The 17,150-nt window shown below is 38.1% G+C and overlaps 2 protein-coding genes across 2 annotated transcripts; both read right to left on the bottom strand.

The window, feature by feature from the left end:
• Positions 1 to 11,692: 11,692 nt before the first annotated feature.
• On the bottom strand, positions 11,693 to 13,684 carry LOC126795098 (uncharacterized). Its single transcript, XM_050521923.1, has 3 exons — positions 13,329 to 13,684; positions 13,030 to 13,128; positions 11,693 to 12,296 (listed from the first exon to the last, which is right to left on the bottom strand). The coding sequence occupies exons 1-3, from the start codon at positions 13,468 to 13,470 to the stop codon at positions 11,953 to 11,955; spliced, it is 585 nt and encodes a 194-aa protein (XP_050377880.1). The 5' UTR covers positions 13,471 to 13,684; the 3' UTR covers positions 11,693 to 11,952.
• Positions 13,685 to 15,465: 1,781 nt separating this feature from the next.
• LOC126803324 (uncharacterized) lies at positions 15,466 to 16,186 on the bottom strand. Its single transcript, XM_050531113.1, has 2 exons — positions 16,052 to 16,186; positions 15,466 to 15,809 (listed from the first exon to the last, which is right to left on the bottom strand). Exons 1-2 carry the CDS (start codon positions 16,137 to 16,139, stop codon positions 15,466 to 15,468), a joined length of 432 nt encoding a protein of 143 aa, XP_050387070.1. The 5' UTR covers positions 16,140 to 16,186.
• Between the last annotated feature and the right edge of the window lie 964 nt (positions 16,187 to 17,150).

The following is a 17,150-nucleotide window of genomic DNA, read 5'->3' as shown; positions in this document are numbered from 1 at the left end:
ATACTAATCATATATGTTGGTGTCGATTACAGATCGTCGTGGTTCGGCCGTGCGGTCCCAATGACACCAGCGGTGTCGTGCACGGTAGCCGGAAGAGGGAGATCGTCGGAAAGAGGGAGCGGCGATGAGAGAGACAATCGGGGAGAGGAGAGAGAATGCGGGAGAAGAGAGAGGGAGAGAGAGAGAGTGTTTCTGGTTTTAGAAACTAGGGTTTCCCAAAAACCTCTTTTTATACATTTTCCAAATTCAGAAACCAACTTCCGTTGACAATAACTTTCACATACGACATCTGATTAAGGCGCGTGACGTGTCCACGAACTCGTATCGATGTGCTCTACAACTTCCGTGAAAGAAGTTTTCGAAGACGAGTGACGGAATCAAATTTGACTATCGAGTCAAAGAAAACATAACGTTTTTCACTTTAAATTTCCGAAATCGGTTTTGTTTCGTTTGACATCGATGAGAAAACGAAAAATGTGATTTATTTAAATTTCCAAGTTAAATGACTTACAAGAATTTACACAAAACAAACCCAAAAATTCGGGGTATTACAATGATGAAACTGTAGCTATAATTGCTTTCAAAAGAAATTGGTGTGTATGTCAGGGAAACTGACCCTGTGACTGGAGCAGATGAACAGATAATAAACACAATTTTCTGTTATTAACATATAAGTGATATAACCTAAGAAAGGTGCACTTTATTCTGGTATGAAGCGGCAATATCGTCTCATTTTTTTATTGCACTCTCATATTGTCCGGAAATGTCTCTGATTAATTGTCATGTTCTGCTTGTTTTTATTTTATTTTTTATTCTTCGGGACTGCTCCTCTCTCTGTATTTTTTTTTCTTCTTCCCGGCAATACTTTACTAACTTCTGGTTTCATTTCTGTTAGTAGGATCCTGATGGTGAGCTGTTTCCAGTTCAGGGATGCTTTTATTGCATATCCAAACTCGGATGGTCAATTAGACAGAGACAACACTATAACTACAAGGTTACTTGTTTCTATTATAAAAAATAGTGATATATTGCATATATAATTTAATAAACTGAATTATAAATAATTATAAATCAAAAACGAAGAACACGAAAAGAAATTCAACTAAAATACTGAACGGTTGGTGATGGAAGAACTAGTCGAGACGTGTGTGATACCACATTGTCCTTAAGACGTTTACGCCTCCTCTACCGGTGCAATGATGCTTGGCGCTTGTCTCCCAGGATATAATGACTAAACAATTCTAGAAAGTTGCACTACTAACTAGAACCTTTAACGAACTCGAAAGGTACCTCTTTCTATCACCAGAGAAAAGCTAAGAACTTTGAGAGTGGGAGAGGAATGTGTCTCGAATGGGATGATTTTACAATGAAATGATGGTGGCTATTTATACTGTGAGGATTTGCAATCAGCAATTAATAAGATGGCTGTTATAGAAATCAAAAGATCATAACATATATGAGTTACATATGTCACAAATATTGATTTCAATTCTGTTATAATTCTCCATAACACACAATAACTCAGTTGTTACAAAAGAAGAATTTGAAAAGTCAAAACCGAATTTTCGGAAATGCAAAAAGAATCTGCGTTTTGACCCTCAATTCAGTGTTGCATTCGTGTCCGCAGGTCGCATGGGCATACACGAATTTCCCTTGTGACCTAAGATTTGCACCCCCCCCCCCTGCGCGTGCGCGAGAGGGTATAATGGGGCTTACACACTTTACAATCCATACACAATGGTTCTATATAAAGTCTTTTCAACACTTCTCTTTTCCAATGTGGGACAAATACATTTCCCTCATTCTAAGTAGCCATCTTTGAGTGACAATTTCTTATTCACCCACAAACCAAATTACACAAACAAACATATGATCTTGTAGCCCTCATTATGGAGAACTCAAATCTATGTTCATCTTTGATTAATTATAAGTTTAACTTAATTTAATTAATCAATTAAAATTTGGTATTAGATGGTTTTTCCAACCATTTTCCAACAATTCCCCACATGAATGAAATTGGCCACCAAAGACTCGATAGAATTTGGTGATAGATTTCTACGGTTGAAACCTGCATAGGATAGGTAGGTTTGACCCTTTGAACCTTCCCTTATAAAAGTATGCTTACTTTACTAACTAAATAGTAGACGCGATGTCTTTGAACTATTCGTCATTTGTGTAAATGATGACATACTTTACACAGGAGTCTCCCTGGTACACTTCGGTTCTCATTTTTGTGCCCATTTTGGCCATGGAACACACGCTTGGTTCTGCAAGTAGTTTGATAAGAGTTATGCCCTCATTAACTCCCCTAGAAGCAGCCCAACTTCTCTCTTGCATAGGTGATCTCTTAATTAAGAGTAACCCACATTACTCTGCTCGATTTCTCGATGCATAAGAATTATTAAAAGTTTTAGCTTAACCTCATCCTTACGGGTGTCACTGTTTTCATCATAGGAATGGACTTGGGGAACTCCCCATAGTGATCCGAACTCATCTCCACAATTTGGTTTTCCCTTTTGAACCTAGATCTTGGGATCTCCAGTCAGCTAGGTTGGGTATCCACTGTAGTGATTTTTAATTTCCAATGGGCTTTAGTCCCATTCCCTTCGATGATTTTTCAACTAACTCTCTGTTTAACCCTTTGGTTAAAGGATCAGCAATATTATCCTTAGACTTTACATAGTCTATAGAGATAACACCAGTTGAGAGTAGTTGTCTAATGATATTATGTCTTTGACGAATGTGTCTAGACTTACCATTATACATCTTGCTCTCTGCCCTGCTAATTGCAGATTGACTATCACAATATATATCAATCGCAGGCACATGTTTTGTCCATCTAGGAATGTCCTCTATGAACTGGCGTAACCATTCTGCTTCCTCCCCACATTTGTCTAGTGCTACAAATTCAGACTCCATTGTGGATCTAGTTATAACTGTTTTGTTTTGAGGACGTCCAGGACACGGCTGCACCTCCTAGCGTAAATACATATCCGCTAGTAGACTTTGAGTCTTTCATGTCAGATATCCAGTTCGCATCAGTGAACCCTTCTATAACAGTTGGGTATGATGTGTAGTGCAACCCATAGATACGAGTATACCTTGGTATTTGAGTACTCTTCCAATAGCTTGCCAATGCATAGCTCCAGGATTACTCGTGTACCTACTTAGCTTATGAACCGCATAAGCTAGATCTGGTCTTGTACAACTTGTGAAGTACATTAGACTCCCAATTATTCTTGAATACTCTAATTGAGAAACACTTTCACCTTTATTCTTGGACAAATGTAGATTCAAATCTACATGAGTTCTGATAATTCCAGAACCTTCCTTGTCAAATTTCCCAAGAATATTGTCCACATAGTGCGTTTGACTCAACACAAGCCCTTCTGATGTTCTCGTAATTTTAATTCCTAAAATGACATCAGCAAGTCCCAAGTCTTTCATGTCAAACTTAGAATTCAACATGTCTTTAGTAGACTTGATCATCTTATCGTTGCTCCGAACGATAAGCATATCATCCACATACAGACATAGAATGATATATCTATTTTCAGTGTCTTTGACATATACACACTTATCACCTTCATTTATTCTAAATCCACTGGTGATCATGGCATTATCAAATTTCTCATGCCATTGTTTTGGTGCTTGTTTTAAGCCATATAATGACTTAACCAATCTGCACACCTTCTTACTCTGAGAAGGAGCAGAAAAATCTTCTGGCTGTTCCATGTAGATTTCTTCTTCTACATCCATTTGGTGTACTTCAAGTTTGCGCAACGCTGCAATTGCAAGTACCATCCGTATGAAGGTTATTCTCGTCACAGGAGAATAAGTGTCAAAATAATCCAAACCCTCCTTTTTTCTATAGCCTTTAATAACAAGTCTAGCCTTGTACTTGTCTATTTACCCATCAGCTTTTAATTTCTTTTTGAAAATCCACTTGGAAGTCAAAGGCTTACACCCAGGTGGCAAATCCACTAACCCAAGTGTGATTTTGCATGATGGAGTCAACCTCACTTTTGATTGCTTCTTTCAACAGAGGACTATCAGTAGAGTTAACTGCCTCTTTGAAGGTACGGGGATCACCTTCAACCATATATGACAGGAAGTCAGGTCCATAGGACTTTGCGGTCCTTGCCCTTTTACTTCGTCTAGGTTCAACCTCATACTCAGATTCAGACTCCAACTCAGATTCTTGATCCTGAACATCATCAGTTTCGACTCGGTTGTCTTCACGTGCCCGTTTAGAAGAATTAAATTCCTCTCTAGACTTCCGTGGAAATACATTTTCAAAGAAAAGATGCATTTCTCGATTCCATTATCGTATCCTTATGGATTTCAGGAATATTCGAATCGTGGACTAGGAATCGATAAGCCGAACTGTTATGTGCATATCCAATAAAGATGCAATCAACCGTTTTAGGCCCATTCTTCACCTTTTTAGGTTTAGGAATTTCCACTTTTGCCAAACATCCCCAAACTTTTAAGTATTTGTAGGATGGTTTTCTCCATTTCCATAACTCATATGGAGTTTTCTGTTCTTTCTTTTTGAGCACCTTATTTAAAAGGTAATTTTCCGTGAGAATCGTGTCTCCCCACATGTTGGGTGGCATCCCAGAACTGAGTAGCATAGCATTCATCATATCCTTTAAGATACGATTTTTGCGTTCTGCTACACCATTGGATTGTGGTGAGTATGAAGCAGTCCTCTGATGTATAATCTCATTCTGAGCACAAATCTCAGCAAATGACGATTCATACTCACCCCCTCGGTCACTTTTTAGTGCCTTAATTTTCTTGTTGAGTTGGTTCTCACCTTCATTTTTATAGAGAATGAACTTCTATATAGCCTCACTCTTGCATTTTAGCAAATATACATAGCAATATTTCGTGCTATCATCTATGAAGGTAATAAAGTATTTATTATTCCCTCTAGATAACGTTGATTTTAAATCACACACATCTGTATGAATCAGATCAAGGGGTTTAGTGTTTCTTTCAACACTTTGGAAAGATGATCTAGTCAGTTTTGTCTCTACACAAGTTCACACTTCTGCATGTTAATTGACATATATTATATTCTTCACTACCATAAATTAGGAAGACTCTTATAGGTGTAATAACTTGTTTTTGACAATAAACAATCCACCACCCATGGCTCTATAACAATTTCAGACAAAACACATTTGTCAACACTGAGTTTTATACCCTTAAGAACATACATCAAATTATTCGATAATTTTAGTTCCGTTCTACATATCAATCCAAAAACTTGGCTTGGTCATACCATAGCTCTAAGTCATTTAATCCCCAGTCATAATCACTGACTTTTTCCATGTTATCCTCTGATATCATGCAGCAGAGGTTCATGTCAGCAACCTCTTGAGTGACGGCTTCAATCAGGTTTGTCTCCTTCTCTTTGTTCCTCCTCGCCTTGTTGCAGTCGACAGACTTGTGACCAGTCTTGTCACAGTTGTAGCACTTGCCTTCAAACCTTGGCTTCTTGGAGATGCCTCTTGTCGGCCCCAGCTTGGACCCATGATACTTGCCTTTCTTGTTTTTGGAACCTTGACCATGTTCCATCATGTTTGCCTTGGAACATTTGTGTAAATGATGACATACTTTACACAGGATTCTCTCTGGTACACTTCGGTTCTCATTTTTCTGCCCATTTTGGCCATGGAACACACGCCTAGTTCTGCAAGTAGTTTGATAAGAGTTATACCCTCATTAACTCCCCTAGAAGCGGCCCCACTTCTCTCTTGCATAGGTGATCTCTTAATTAAGAGTAACCCGCATTACTCTGCTCGATTTCTCGACGCATAAGAATCATCAAAAGTTTTAGCTTAACCTCATCCTTACGGGTATCACTGTTTTTCATCATAGCAATGGACTTGGGAAACTCCCCACATTGATCCGAACTCATCTTCACAATTTGGTTTTCCCTTTTGAACCTAGATCTCGGGATCTCCAGTCAGCTAGGTTGGGTATCCACTGTAGTGATTTTTAATTTCTAATGGGCTTTAGTCCCATTCCATTCGATGATTTTTCAACTAACTCTCTGTTTAACCATTTGGTTAAAGGATCAGCAATATTATCCTTAGACTTTACATAGTCTATAGAGATAACTCCAGTTGAGAGTAGTTGTCTAATGGTATTATGTCTTCAACGAATGTGTCTAGACTTACCATTATACATCTTGCTATGTGCCCTGCTAATTGCAGATTGACTATCACAATATATACCAATCGCAGGCACATGTTTTGTCCATCTAGGAATGTCCTCTATGAACTGGCGTAACCATTCTGCTTCCTCCCCACATTTGTGTAGTGCTACAAACTCAGACTCCATTGTGGATCTAGTTATAACTGTTTGTTTTGAGGACGTCTAGGACACGGCTGCACCCCCTAGCGTAAATACATATCCGCTAGTAGACTTTGAGTCTTTCATGTCAGATATCCAGTTCGCATCAGTGAACCCTTCTATAACAGCTGGGTATGATGTGTAGTGCAACCAAGGACTAAAATATCGGTAATTACGGATATATCGAGGCTTCAAAAAATGGAAATTTCGACGGAAATATCGGGGAAATATCGATCTTGAAAAATAATTGAGAAAACTTATGGAAATTTTGGATGTAATTTTAAGAGATGTTTCTTTAATCAATTGTCTATTATATTTCATAAGAAAATATTGTATAATTTTTAGTCTATAAGGAGTTGTAGTGATTTGAGATGAAACAACCATCGAGAATTCGTAAAAATTGATTTTAAAGTATAAACATCTAATTGACTTGGAAATAATATAGTGAATAATGCATTGTTGAGCTTCTCTCATAAATTCATCATCAATTTATATGACAGTAGGTAAGTGGAAGAAAAATCTTAAGAAGAACAAATGAAATAGTAGTGGTGCAACAATGCATTACATCTTTTTATGTATTCATAGTATAGTAAAGTTAACAAAAGAAAGAAATTAAAAATTAACTAACAATGACTTTTAGTTGAATAATAAGGAAGGAAAAAAGAAACTAGTAAAATTAGAACAAATTATCAGATGGTTTTTGTAAGATGGTATATATGATTCTAATTGCATAAAAGAACAATAATAAGAATTGGTTGAGATGGTAAAGTCATTGAGTGCCTACCCATGTGATTAGGGGTTCGATTCCCCTCAAAAGCATGTTTGAATTTTATTTTGTGATGGCGACACATGGCAGAATGAGGTTATAGTGGCGACACGTGTTTATATCGCGATATTTCCTAATAATTTCGAAAATATCGCGATATATCGGGAAATTTCGAAAATATCGGACGAAATTATACTAGTATATGAAAGATATATCCTTAAGCGAGAAAAATGAAATTATCGCCGAAATATCGACGATAATTTCGATTTTTCAGTCCTTGAGTGCAACCCATAGGTACGAGTATACCTTGGTATTTGAGTACTCTTCCAATAGCTTGCCAATGCATAGCTCCAGGATTACTCGTGTACCTACTTAGCTTATGAACCGTATAAGCTCGATCTGGTCTTGTACAACTTGTTAAGTACATTAGACTCCCAATTATTCTTGAATACTCTAATTGAGAAACACTTTCACTCTAATTGACAAATACATTTCCCTCATTCTAAGTAGTCATATTTGAGTGACAATTTCTTATTCACCCACAAACCAAATTACACAAACAAACATATGATCTTGTAGCCCTCATTATGGAGAACTCAAATCTATGTTCATCTTTGATTAATTATAAGTTTAACTTAATTTAATTAATCAATTAAAATTTGGTTTTAAATGTTTTTCCAACCATTTTCCAACAATTTCATCAAGCGATATTTATGCTTAGAGGGAAGAGATGGGTCTTTATCAGATATGAGGCGGTGATAACGGGTGCAGATATACAAAATTTGCCCAGAAGAACTCCTCTGTGTATCAGGGAATGATATGCTTTTACAGGTTTGTCATTCAACCTGCTAATTTTGGTCCCTGGTCTGTTACCAACCTGTTGTTTCCTTTATCTGGGTTACTTTTTAGTCTTTTTTATGTACTGAATAAGTTCAACCTGGGCTTGTACATGCATTATGATGGCACATATATTAGTTATAAAGTGGAGATTGGACTGAATTAAAAACATGGAGCTTGTATGATTCTGGGCTGTTCGAAATGAACAATATGAATAAAATGTCAGCGCATCCAATTTCTGCTGTAACTAGAATATCTTGTGAATGCTTGTTTTACCTGTATCTGTGTTTAAACATGGCATCTGTAAACTCTACTGTGTTTTCAAATGAAGTACGTGTTTCTACAAAAGAGAAGATACATTTTGAGGTTAATGAAGGCTCAGATTTCCTGGTGAACAGGATTAGTCAAATCTAATGCGATTCTTAGTTTTTCCTTTATGTCATCTACAGATAGTAGGGCAAATAACTGCAGCTTCGTGATGACTCGTCGATGTGACATCAAGACTAAGGAGTCACTTATACAGGGAAATGTTTCCAAAGAATAACTTACTGCTTTCTGTGCCTGGCCATGCAAGCTACTCTAGCTTGCATAAATCCTGTTCGAGAAACTCGTACTGGAAATGGTTCTTTTATAGCAACCTATCAGTCCCTATCAGAACGTACAAACTGCACAGCCACCAAAGGTTTTGCTTCTAAATTCTTTGCCGGACATAGTCCTAGTTCTGTCATTTTGACAGTTTTCTTCTCTCTCGGAGTTTAGCTGATCTGATTAGGGCTTTGAAAGTTATGGTTTTGAAAATTCCGTACATTTCTCCCCTTTTATGTTTGGGTTTTAGTACTCTTGTTGTTGGACTCTGAGAGTGGTATTCAGTGAAGCAGTAAAGCAGAATGAAAGTGAACGGCGTGAGACGTACCAACTGGGCTGAATAGGTACGTATCACCGTAGGCACATGAAATTTAATGAAGTAAATTATCTTCGTTAAATAATTAAATCGACCAAGAGCCCGACAAAATTGCACACGTGGCCAAAAGTCAACAAAGTTGGTGCGGATCCGAATAAAACTCGTGTCAGCACATAAACGGATGATCGTAATCGAAGCTACGTGATTCCGAATTGCATCAGATTATTGAATATCATTGACGATTCGAAATGGTAATCGGACATTTGATTTATTTAATAAATTTCTTAACGGTCATAATTAAATCAATTATTTTCTGTTTAATTTATTTATGAGAATAACTAATTTTAAATTAATCGGAAAATAATATTGATTTAATTATACAGTTAAAGAAATTTATTATTTTAAGTGTCATTAAAATATTCTATAAAATAGAAACTTTGACACTATAAATAGCCCTTCAACATGAAGAGAATGAGGGGATTTTTTGGAGACTTGGAGAAGAAGGAGAAAAATCATTTGAGCAAGATCACTCTCGACAAATCCCGAAATCTCCCAAGTCCACGAAGAATCATCAAGCTGTCAAGCCGATCGTTCTTCATCAAATCCAAACTCAAGTCCACGAAGAATCATCAAGCGGCCAAATCGCTCGTTCTTCATCAAATCCAAATCCAATCCAAACTCAAGTCCATGAAGAATCATCAAGCGGCCAAATCACTCGTTCTTCATCAAATCAAATCCAAATCAAACTCAAATCCTCAAGATCAAGTGCATGTCACTCATGAGCCAAATCACATACGGAGATAGAATCAGAGGAGTTCACCAAAGATTGTAACCCCGCGCTTGATATTCAATAAATTACATTTATTTGTACACGTGTCTGCATTCTCTTGTTGGTTTTCAGATTATCGTTCTACAATCACATTTTGTTTTGAGTTCACTTCAGTTGGGATATGTAGATCAAAGTACAAATTTATTGTCCCTCTTTATTTTTGCTGTGTAAATATCTACCTTACTTGTGCTTTCTATACCTCTTCCAGTAAAATACCTATGACACTTGTCACTCGGAGTATACTTTTAGTTGTCATACACTCATACCTGAGAAGGTTGTTTCCAAGCTCCTAACAAAATTTAATAAAACAAAACATGCTTGCTCAAATCAGCGAGGTCAGCCTAAAGAATTGTTTCCATCTGACGGTTGCTTTGATTGTATTTCAATTTTAGCTCTGCAAATCATCTTTTGAGTTGTCTTTCGAGTGAATAGTTATCTGGAACTAGGATGAACTAGGTGATCATACAAGATGTATTACTCTCCAACGCAAGGAGGCTTCTGCTCCAGTTTAGGCACAGAGGTTTCTGTATCACTATCTCTGTAAAAATGTATTTGAATGCATTTTCGCTGTAGTTATCTACTCATCTACCATGTTTCAGTTTTTCTTGTATGAATTGGCCGGGAAGTGGGAACACAACCCGATAACACTCATCTCTACAACACGGGCTGTTATGCATTGGTTGATGATCACTAATATGTTTGTTCTATGTACAAGATGATTCTATTGATGTGCAAGCCTCTAAAAGAGCTCCACTTTATGTCTGTATTTATGTTTGTCCGTAGTGCCGGAATCCTGATACCATTGAAGAAAAAGCTTCATTGCCTAAACATATAATGGAGTGGAAACTGGACCGTTGATTTACAAAGGGGTGCTGGATGATCATTTATATGTATGACTTTGATTTGTTCAAATCTTTTGTAATTATAAATAGGCTGAACTCAGTTTACAATATTTTAGGCTCTTCTATATTTAGATCACCTCTCTCATTTTTGGCACTGATGATTTGATGAAAGATGAGGAGGAAGAAGAGACCGTAAAAAGTGATGAAGTTTGAAATATGAAAAGATGGTGCTTCATGTAATAATAAAACCTACTTTAATAAGTGATGGTTTAGACAAATGAATTATGTAAACTATTTTTGCATTTGTTTGTTTTCTTTTAGAAAAAAAAGAAAGAACTACCTATTGTTTTATGTCACGACCAAAAATTAAATAAATAAAATCTCAATTACAATATCATCTACTGTCATACGGTAAAGAACAAACACAAACCAATCTTATTCTTTTTTCATTTGTGCGCTATTTCATTGTCATAAATTTTTATGTTCTGTATAACACGTATACTAGGATGCTGCAGCAGAGCGAGGAACATGATTCAATAAGTGTTAGATGCTTAACAATAAGTGTTGTACTCTTTCTGATTGCTATGTTACTATCAAGAATGAGATTTGCAATTGTTATTATGCATAATAGTACTCTATTATTTGTGCAGATATTGATGGTTCAAAATATCAACATCCTGTGTATAAAAACCTTACATCATACAAGAAAGCATATAAATTGTATGGAGAACTATCGGTAAAAGAAGGCTTCGAACGGCCGCAGCAATAGGCGGCGAGGACCCTAGTATTAATTTAGAGGTAGCTCGACTACTCCTCACAAGGAGTCACAGCTAAGGTTCTGACCAAGTAATGAAAGGGATCAGCTGCCAGAAACACCAAGACCACAGCGATCATTTATGAACGTAGGCCTCTGCCAATCCCTCAGCCCTCAAAGGCTCAAAGAATGGTTTAACAATCACGCAGTGGTCAAGCTTAAACGCTTACTCATCTGTTAGTAACTACAGGGCTTGGCTTTGTTTGTTTATCTATCTTTGTTCAAACATGACCTGGTGTATGGTGCGAGTCTAAACTCAAACATATATGGTTCCAGGAAGACTTTGAAGGGGCTACAGAAAAGGTGAAAACTTTAACGTTTAAACAGACCACCTAATGCCAATCAGAAGATAGATCATTAACAAAGTAATACAATGCCAAAAGACATTACATTATATTGTTCCAGAATTCCCCTCATTAAACAACCATTGTTTTCAAACTAGTTAACAGACACAAAGCCACAAAAGAGTACATTGGGTTGACAAACATAACTATAACATCACAGAGAATATATATATATATATATATATATATATAAGTACCGTAGACAGTATAAATATGACCTGATCATCGATCATCCAGAAGTGAGAGAATACTAGTCGGCTTTTGTCTGATTGGTCTCACCATCATCATCATCATCACTATCATGATAGGTTTTAGTTTTGTGGTAATCATCCCAAGGGAAGTTAGGCCCAGCCATATCACGAATATTCTTTTTGAACGCTTCTGTTTTCTTGTTTGGGCAGTTTGTCATCCAGTGGGATCCAACCTCGCAACAACCACGGCACCACATGAGCACAGCGAAGGTCTTAGGTCCGCCAGGGAAGTAAGAAGTCCTTCCATATCCAGGTGGTAAAGGATCTGACTCACCTACCACTGGTCCGTCACAGCCTACATATTCTTCTCCTTTCGACAAGTCATACTCAACACCTCTCCAAACTTTACACCCAAGAAAAAGGAAAACTAGTATTAGAACCAAGGAAATATATGATACAAAACTCATAATAAGGAAATGTATCTGGATTACAAGAAACACAAGAGACAATGAGCAAATCCTATGTAGCACTGACACTTTTAAGGCCGGACACTCTCTGACACTCCGACACTTCCCGATACTTTCCCGACACGTCACGTGACGTGTCAGTAATATTGACTTTTCCGACACTTCTCCTATATTTTGACCGACACGCCATATCATCATTTTAGATTAAAAAAAACATAAAAAATCAGAATTAACCTAAAATTTGTTTCAGCCCCATTGTTTTCCCTTTCTTCTTCCTTTAGATTTATTTCTTTTGAATTGTTGTGCAATAGAATGAACTTGAATCTTTTATGCATTATTTCATGTGTTATATATTTATTTTATGCATTAATAAATATATTAAATTATATATAAATAGTTGTGTCGACGCCGTGTCGGAATCTAGGTTTTTTAGATTTGCCGTGTTGTGCCGTGTCGGAATCTAGATTTTTTAGATTTGCCATGTTGCGCCGTGTCGGTGTTGCGGTATCGGTGTCGGTGTCGGTGCTAGGCAAATCAAATCAATTGAGTCAGAAACACATGCATGCATGCATGCAGGCACAATTGATATTTAACCAGTAGCCTCCTAACTAAGCAAGCTAAGCTAGACCAGGATCAAAGAATTCACAAAGTTAAATCATAATTACTGACCTACAATATCTGGGTTGCTGCCACTCAAAGAAGTTTGAGCATCTTGTTTATTATCAGGATCATCCTTCTCTAACTCTTTGTAGTCCATATCAGCGCACCCTGGAGAAAAGGAATACAAACCCTAATCGATTCAGGTGATGCAGCTAGCCTTACACACAATAACGAAACTAATCCAATCGATCGATATCCTTGAAATATATATATTCGATATCAAATTAAGCCTAGCTTACCCACCCACAATAATTTACTATCAAATCGATCGAATTACCAAGTTGAAAAAAAAAAAAAGAATAAAATACCATAAGGCAAAAGATCTGGCTTCAGCTTCTTGGCCGAGTTCAGATCCGAGAGTGTGACTGGGTTCGGCCGCTTGACTGGGTCCGGATCTGGACCTTCCGGTGGTGAGGATTGGGGGTTCAGATTCATGACGACTCCTTCCATTCGAAAACGATTATGCGATAATTGAGAGAGAGACCTCTCTGTTTGTTCTATGTACTCTTGATTCTATTGATGTGCAAGCCTCTAAAAGAGCTCCACTATATGTCTGTATTTATGTTTGTACGTAGTGCCGGAATCCTCAAACCATTGAAGAAAAAGCTTCATTGCCTAATATACAATGGAGTGGAAACTGGACCGTTGATTTACAAAGGGGTGCTGGATGATCATTTATATGTTTCATGTTTGACTTTGATTTGTTCAAATCTTTTGTAATTATAAATAGGCTGAACTCAGTTTACAATATTTTAGGCTCTTCTATAATTAGATCACCTCTCTCATTTTTGGCACTGATGATTTGATGAAAGATGAGAAGGAAGAAGAGACGGTAAAAAGTGATGAAGTTTGAAATATGAAGAGACAATGCTTCATGTAATAATAAAACCTACTTTAATAAGTGATGGTTTAGACAAATGAATTATGTAAACCGGTTTGCATTTGTTTGTTTTCTTTCAGAAAGAAAAAAACTACCTATTGTTTTATGATGTGTGATGTCACGACCAAAAATTAAATAAATAAAATCTCAATTACAATATCATCTACTATCATACGGTAAAGAACAAACGCAAACCAATCTTCTTTTTTTTCATTTGTATTCCATTTCATTGTCATAAATTGTTATGTTCTGTATTACATGTATACTAGGATGCTGCAGCAGAGCGCAGCAAGGAACATGATTCAATGAGTGTTAGATGCTTAACAATAAGTGTTGTACTCTTTCTAATTGGTGTTACTATCAAGAATGACATTTGCAATTGTTCATATATGCATAATAGTACTCTCTTATTTGCGCAGATATTGATGGTTCAAGATATCAATACCCTGTGTATAAAGACCTTACATCATACAAGAAAGCATGTAAATTGTATGGAGAACTATCGGTAAAAGAAGGCTTCGAACGGCCGCAGCAACGGCGGCGAGGACCCTAGTATTAATTTAGAGGTAGCTCGACTACTCCTCACAAGGAGTCACAGCTAAGGTTCTGACCAAGTAATGAAAGGGATCAGCTGCCAGAAATACCAAGACCACAGAGATCATACGTAGGCCTCTGTCAATCTCTCAGCCCTCAAAGGCTCAAAGAATGGTTTAAGAACCACGTAGTGGTCAAGCTTAAACACTTACTCATCAGTTAGTATATACAGGGCTTGGCTTTGTTTGTCTATCTATCTTTGTTCAAACATGACCTGGTGTATGGTGCGAGTGTAAAATCAAACATATATGGTTCCGGGAGACTTTAAAGAGGCTACAAAAAAGGTAAAAACTCTAACGTTTAAACAGACCACCTAAAGCCAATCAGAAGATAGATCATTAACAAAGTACTACAATGCCAAAAGACATATTAGATTATATTGTTCCAGAATTCCCCTCATTAAACAACCATTGTTTTCAAACTAGTTAACAGACACAAAGCCACAAAGGAGTACATTGGGTTCACAAACAACAACAAAAAATATATATATATATAAGAAAATTTTCAGGTGCGGACGTCCGTATCTTAGATTTTCAGGTGCAGATGTCCGTATTTTACGTAAGATACGGATTTGCTGATTCCGGTGACGGCAGGCTGCAACGGCGGGATATACCACAATAGCCGCACTTTCCACCTCTAGGCGGTCTCGTCTGTGCCGGTCGGAGTTCCATCGGCGACCCATGGCAGTTGGATTCGCGCGAAGTCGCCGAAATCTGCCTAGAAACTTGGTTTTTGTAAATTTCGGCTATCGTTGGTCGCCGATCGAGCTCCGGCCAGCACAGACGAGATCGTCGGGAGGTGGGTAGTGCGGCTGTGCTGGTTCGCCGCGCCATTGCCGCCTACCTTCGTCGGAATCGGGACGTCCGCACCTGAAACGACATATATATATATATATATATATTTAAGTACCGTAGACAGTATAAATATGACCTGATCATCGATCATCCAGACTCCAGAGAAGTGAAAGAATACTAGTCGGCTTTTGTCTGATTGGTCTCACCATCATCATCATCATGACTATCATGATAGGTTTTAGTTTTGTGGTACTCATCCCAAGGGAAGTTAGGCCCAGCCATATCACGAATATTCTTTTTGAACGCTTCTGTTTTCTTGTTTGGGCAGTCTGTCATCCAGTGGGATCCAACCTCGCAACAACCACGGCACCACATGAGCACAACGAAGGTCTTAGGTCCGCCAGGGAAGTAAGAAGTCCTTCCATATCCAGGTGGTAAAGGATCTGACTCACCTACCACTGGTCCGTCACAGCCTACATATTCTTCTCCTTTCGACAAGTCATACTCAACACCTCTCCAAACTTTACACCCAAGAAAAAGGAAAACTAGTATTAGAACCAAGGAAATATATGATACAAAACTCATAGTAATTAAATGTATATGGATTACAAGAAACACGAGAGACAATGAGCAAATCAAATCAATTTGAGTCAGAAACACATGCATACAGGCACAATTGATATTTAACCAGTAGCTTCCTAACTAAGCAAGCTAAGCTAGACCAGGATCAAAGAATTCACCGACTTAAATCATAATTACTGACCTACAATATCTGGGTTGCTGCCACTCAAAGAAGTTTGAGCATCTTGTTTATTATCAGGATCATCCTTCTCTAACTCTTTGTAGTCCATATCAGCGCACCCTGGAGAAAAGGAATACAAACCCTAATCGATTCAGGTGCTGCAGCTAGCCTCACACACAATAACGAAACTAATCGAATCGATCGATATCCTTGAAATATATATATATATTCGATATCAAATTAAGCCTAGCTATCAATTTTTGTAATAACCCGAATTTTTCGAAACTAAATGTCGAGTATTTTCAAAGTGCTAAAGTTGTGAAATTAATTCAAGACGACAGTTGGTGGTTCGTGACATTTCAAAACGAAAACGGAAACGTTTTCAGATCGTTTAATTAGAAAACGTAATGTTACCGCAACGTATAGATCGAATTTTACTCCGTCACTCGGTTGTAAAAACTTCCTTCACGGAAGTTGTAGAGCTCATCGATATGAGTTCGTGGACACGTCACGCGTTCGAATCGGACGTCGGACGAGAAAGTTATTAACGACGGAAGTTAGTTTCCGATTTGAAAAAATGGTATAAAAAGAAAAATTGTGGGATTAGGGTTTCCATTTTCGGAAACCCTTCACCCCGCCTCCCTTTCCCACTTCTCTCTTTTCTCTCTCGTTCTCTCTCCCTCTCACCCGAGCTCACCTCACTCTCTCTCGGCTTCCACCTTCGATCTCCCTCCTCCGAGGGAGGTGTTCCTCACCGCCGGCTCCAAGGCGCTCAGCAGCCCGACACAACGACCCACCGAGCATGGCACAAGCTCCAGCGTCGCCGCGAAGTATCGTCGAACCCCGCCGAGCCCAGCAACGACGGGTTCCAGCCCTCCGCCGTTCGAGCAGCCCTCCACCGGTACGAGCACACGATCCACACCCCTCTCCTCCCCCCAACGCCGCATGTGAGCTATCACTACGCAACTCGAGCCGATGCAAGCCCCCTTGAAGGATCGAGCTCCACCGACGATCCATCCCTCTCCGACGGGTTCCAACAGCTCCACCGTACGATCTAGGTAAGAATTGAAGTGATTGATGCTTGTGTGTGATTGTGGGATTGAAATTGGTTGGATTTGGG

Source organism: Argentina anserina, chromosome 1, assembly GCF_933775445.1.
Source record: "Argentina anserina chromosome 1, drPotAnse1.1, whole genome shotgun sequence".
Lineage (NCBI taxonomy): Eukaryota > Viridiplantae > Streptophyta > Magnoliopsida > Rosales > Rosaceae > Argentina > Argentina anserina.
The sequence above is the reverse complement of the archived record's forward strand: the minus strand, read 5'-3'. Positions and strand labels throughout refer to the sequence as shown.

Excerpts from the sequence above, each read along its gene's own strand:
- LOC126795098 (XM_050521923.1), bottom strand. The coding sequence starts at position 13,470 with ATGGAAGGAGTCGTCATGAATCTGAACCCCCAATCCTCACCACCGGAA. Across the intron at positions 13,129-13,328 it reads GCCAGATCTTTTGCCTTATG|GGTGCGCTGATATGGACTAC; the intron begins GTATTTTATTCT and ends CCTTTTCTCCAG. Across the intron at positions 12,297-13,029 it reads CAGCAACCCAGATATTGTAG|TTTGGAGAGGTGTTGAGTAT; the intron begins GTCAGTAATTAT and ends TTGGGTGTAAAG.
- LOC126803324 (XM_050531113.1), bottom strand. The coding sequence starts at position 16,139 with ATGGACTACAAAGAGTTAGAGAAGGATGATCCTGATAATAAACAAGAT. Across the intron at positions 15,810-16,051 it reads CAGCAACCCAGATATTGTAG|TTTGGAGAGGTGTTGAGTAT; the intron begins GTCAGTAATTAT and ends TTGGGTGTAAAG.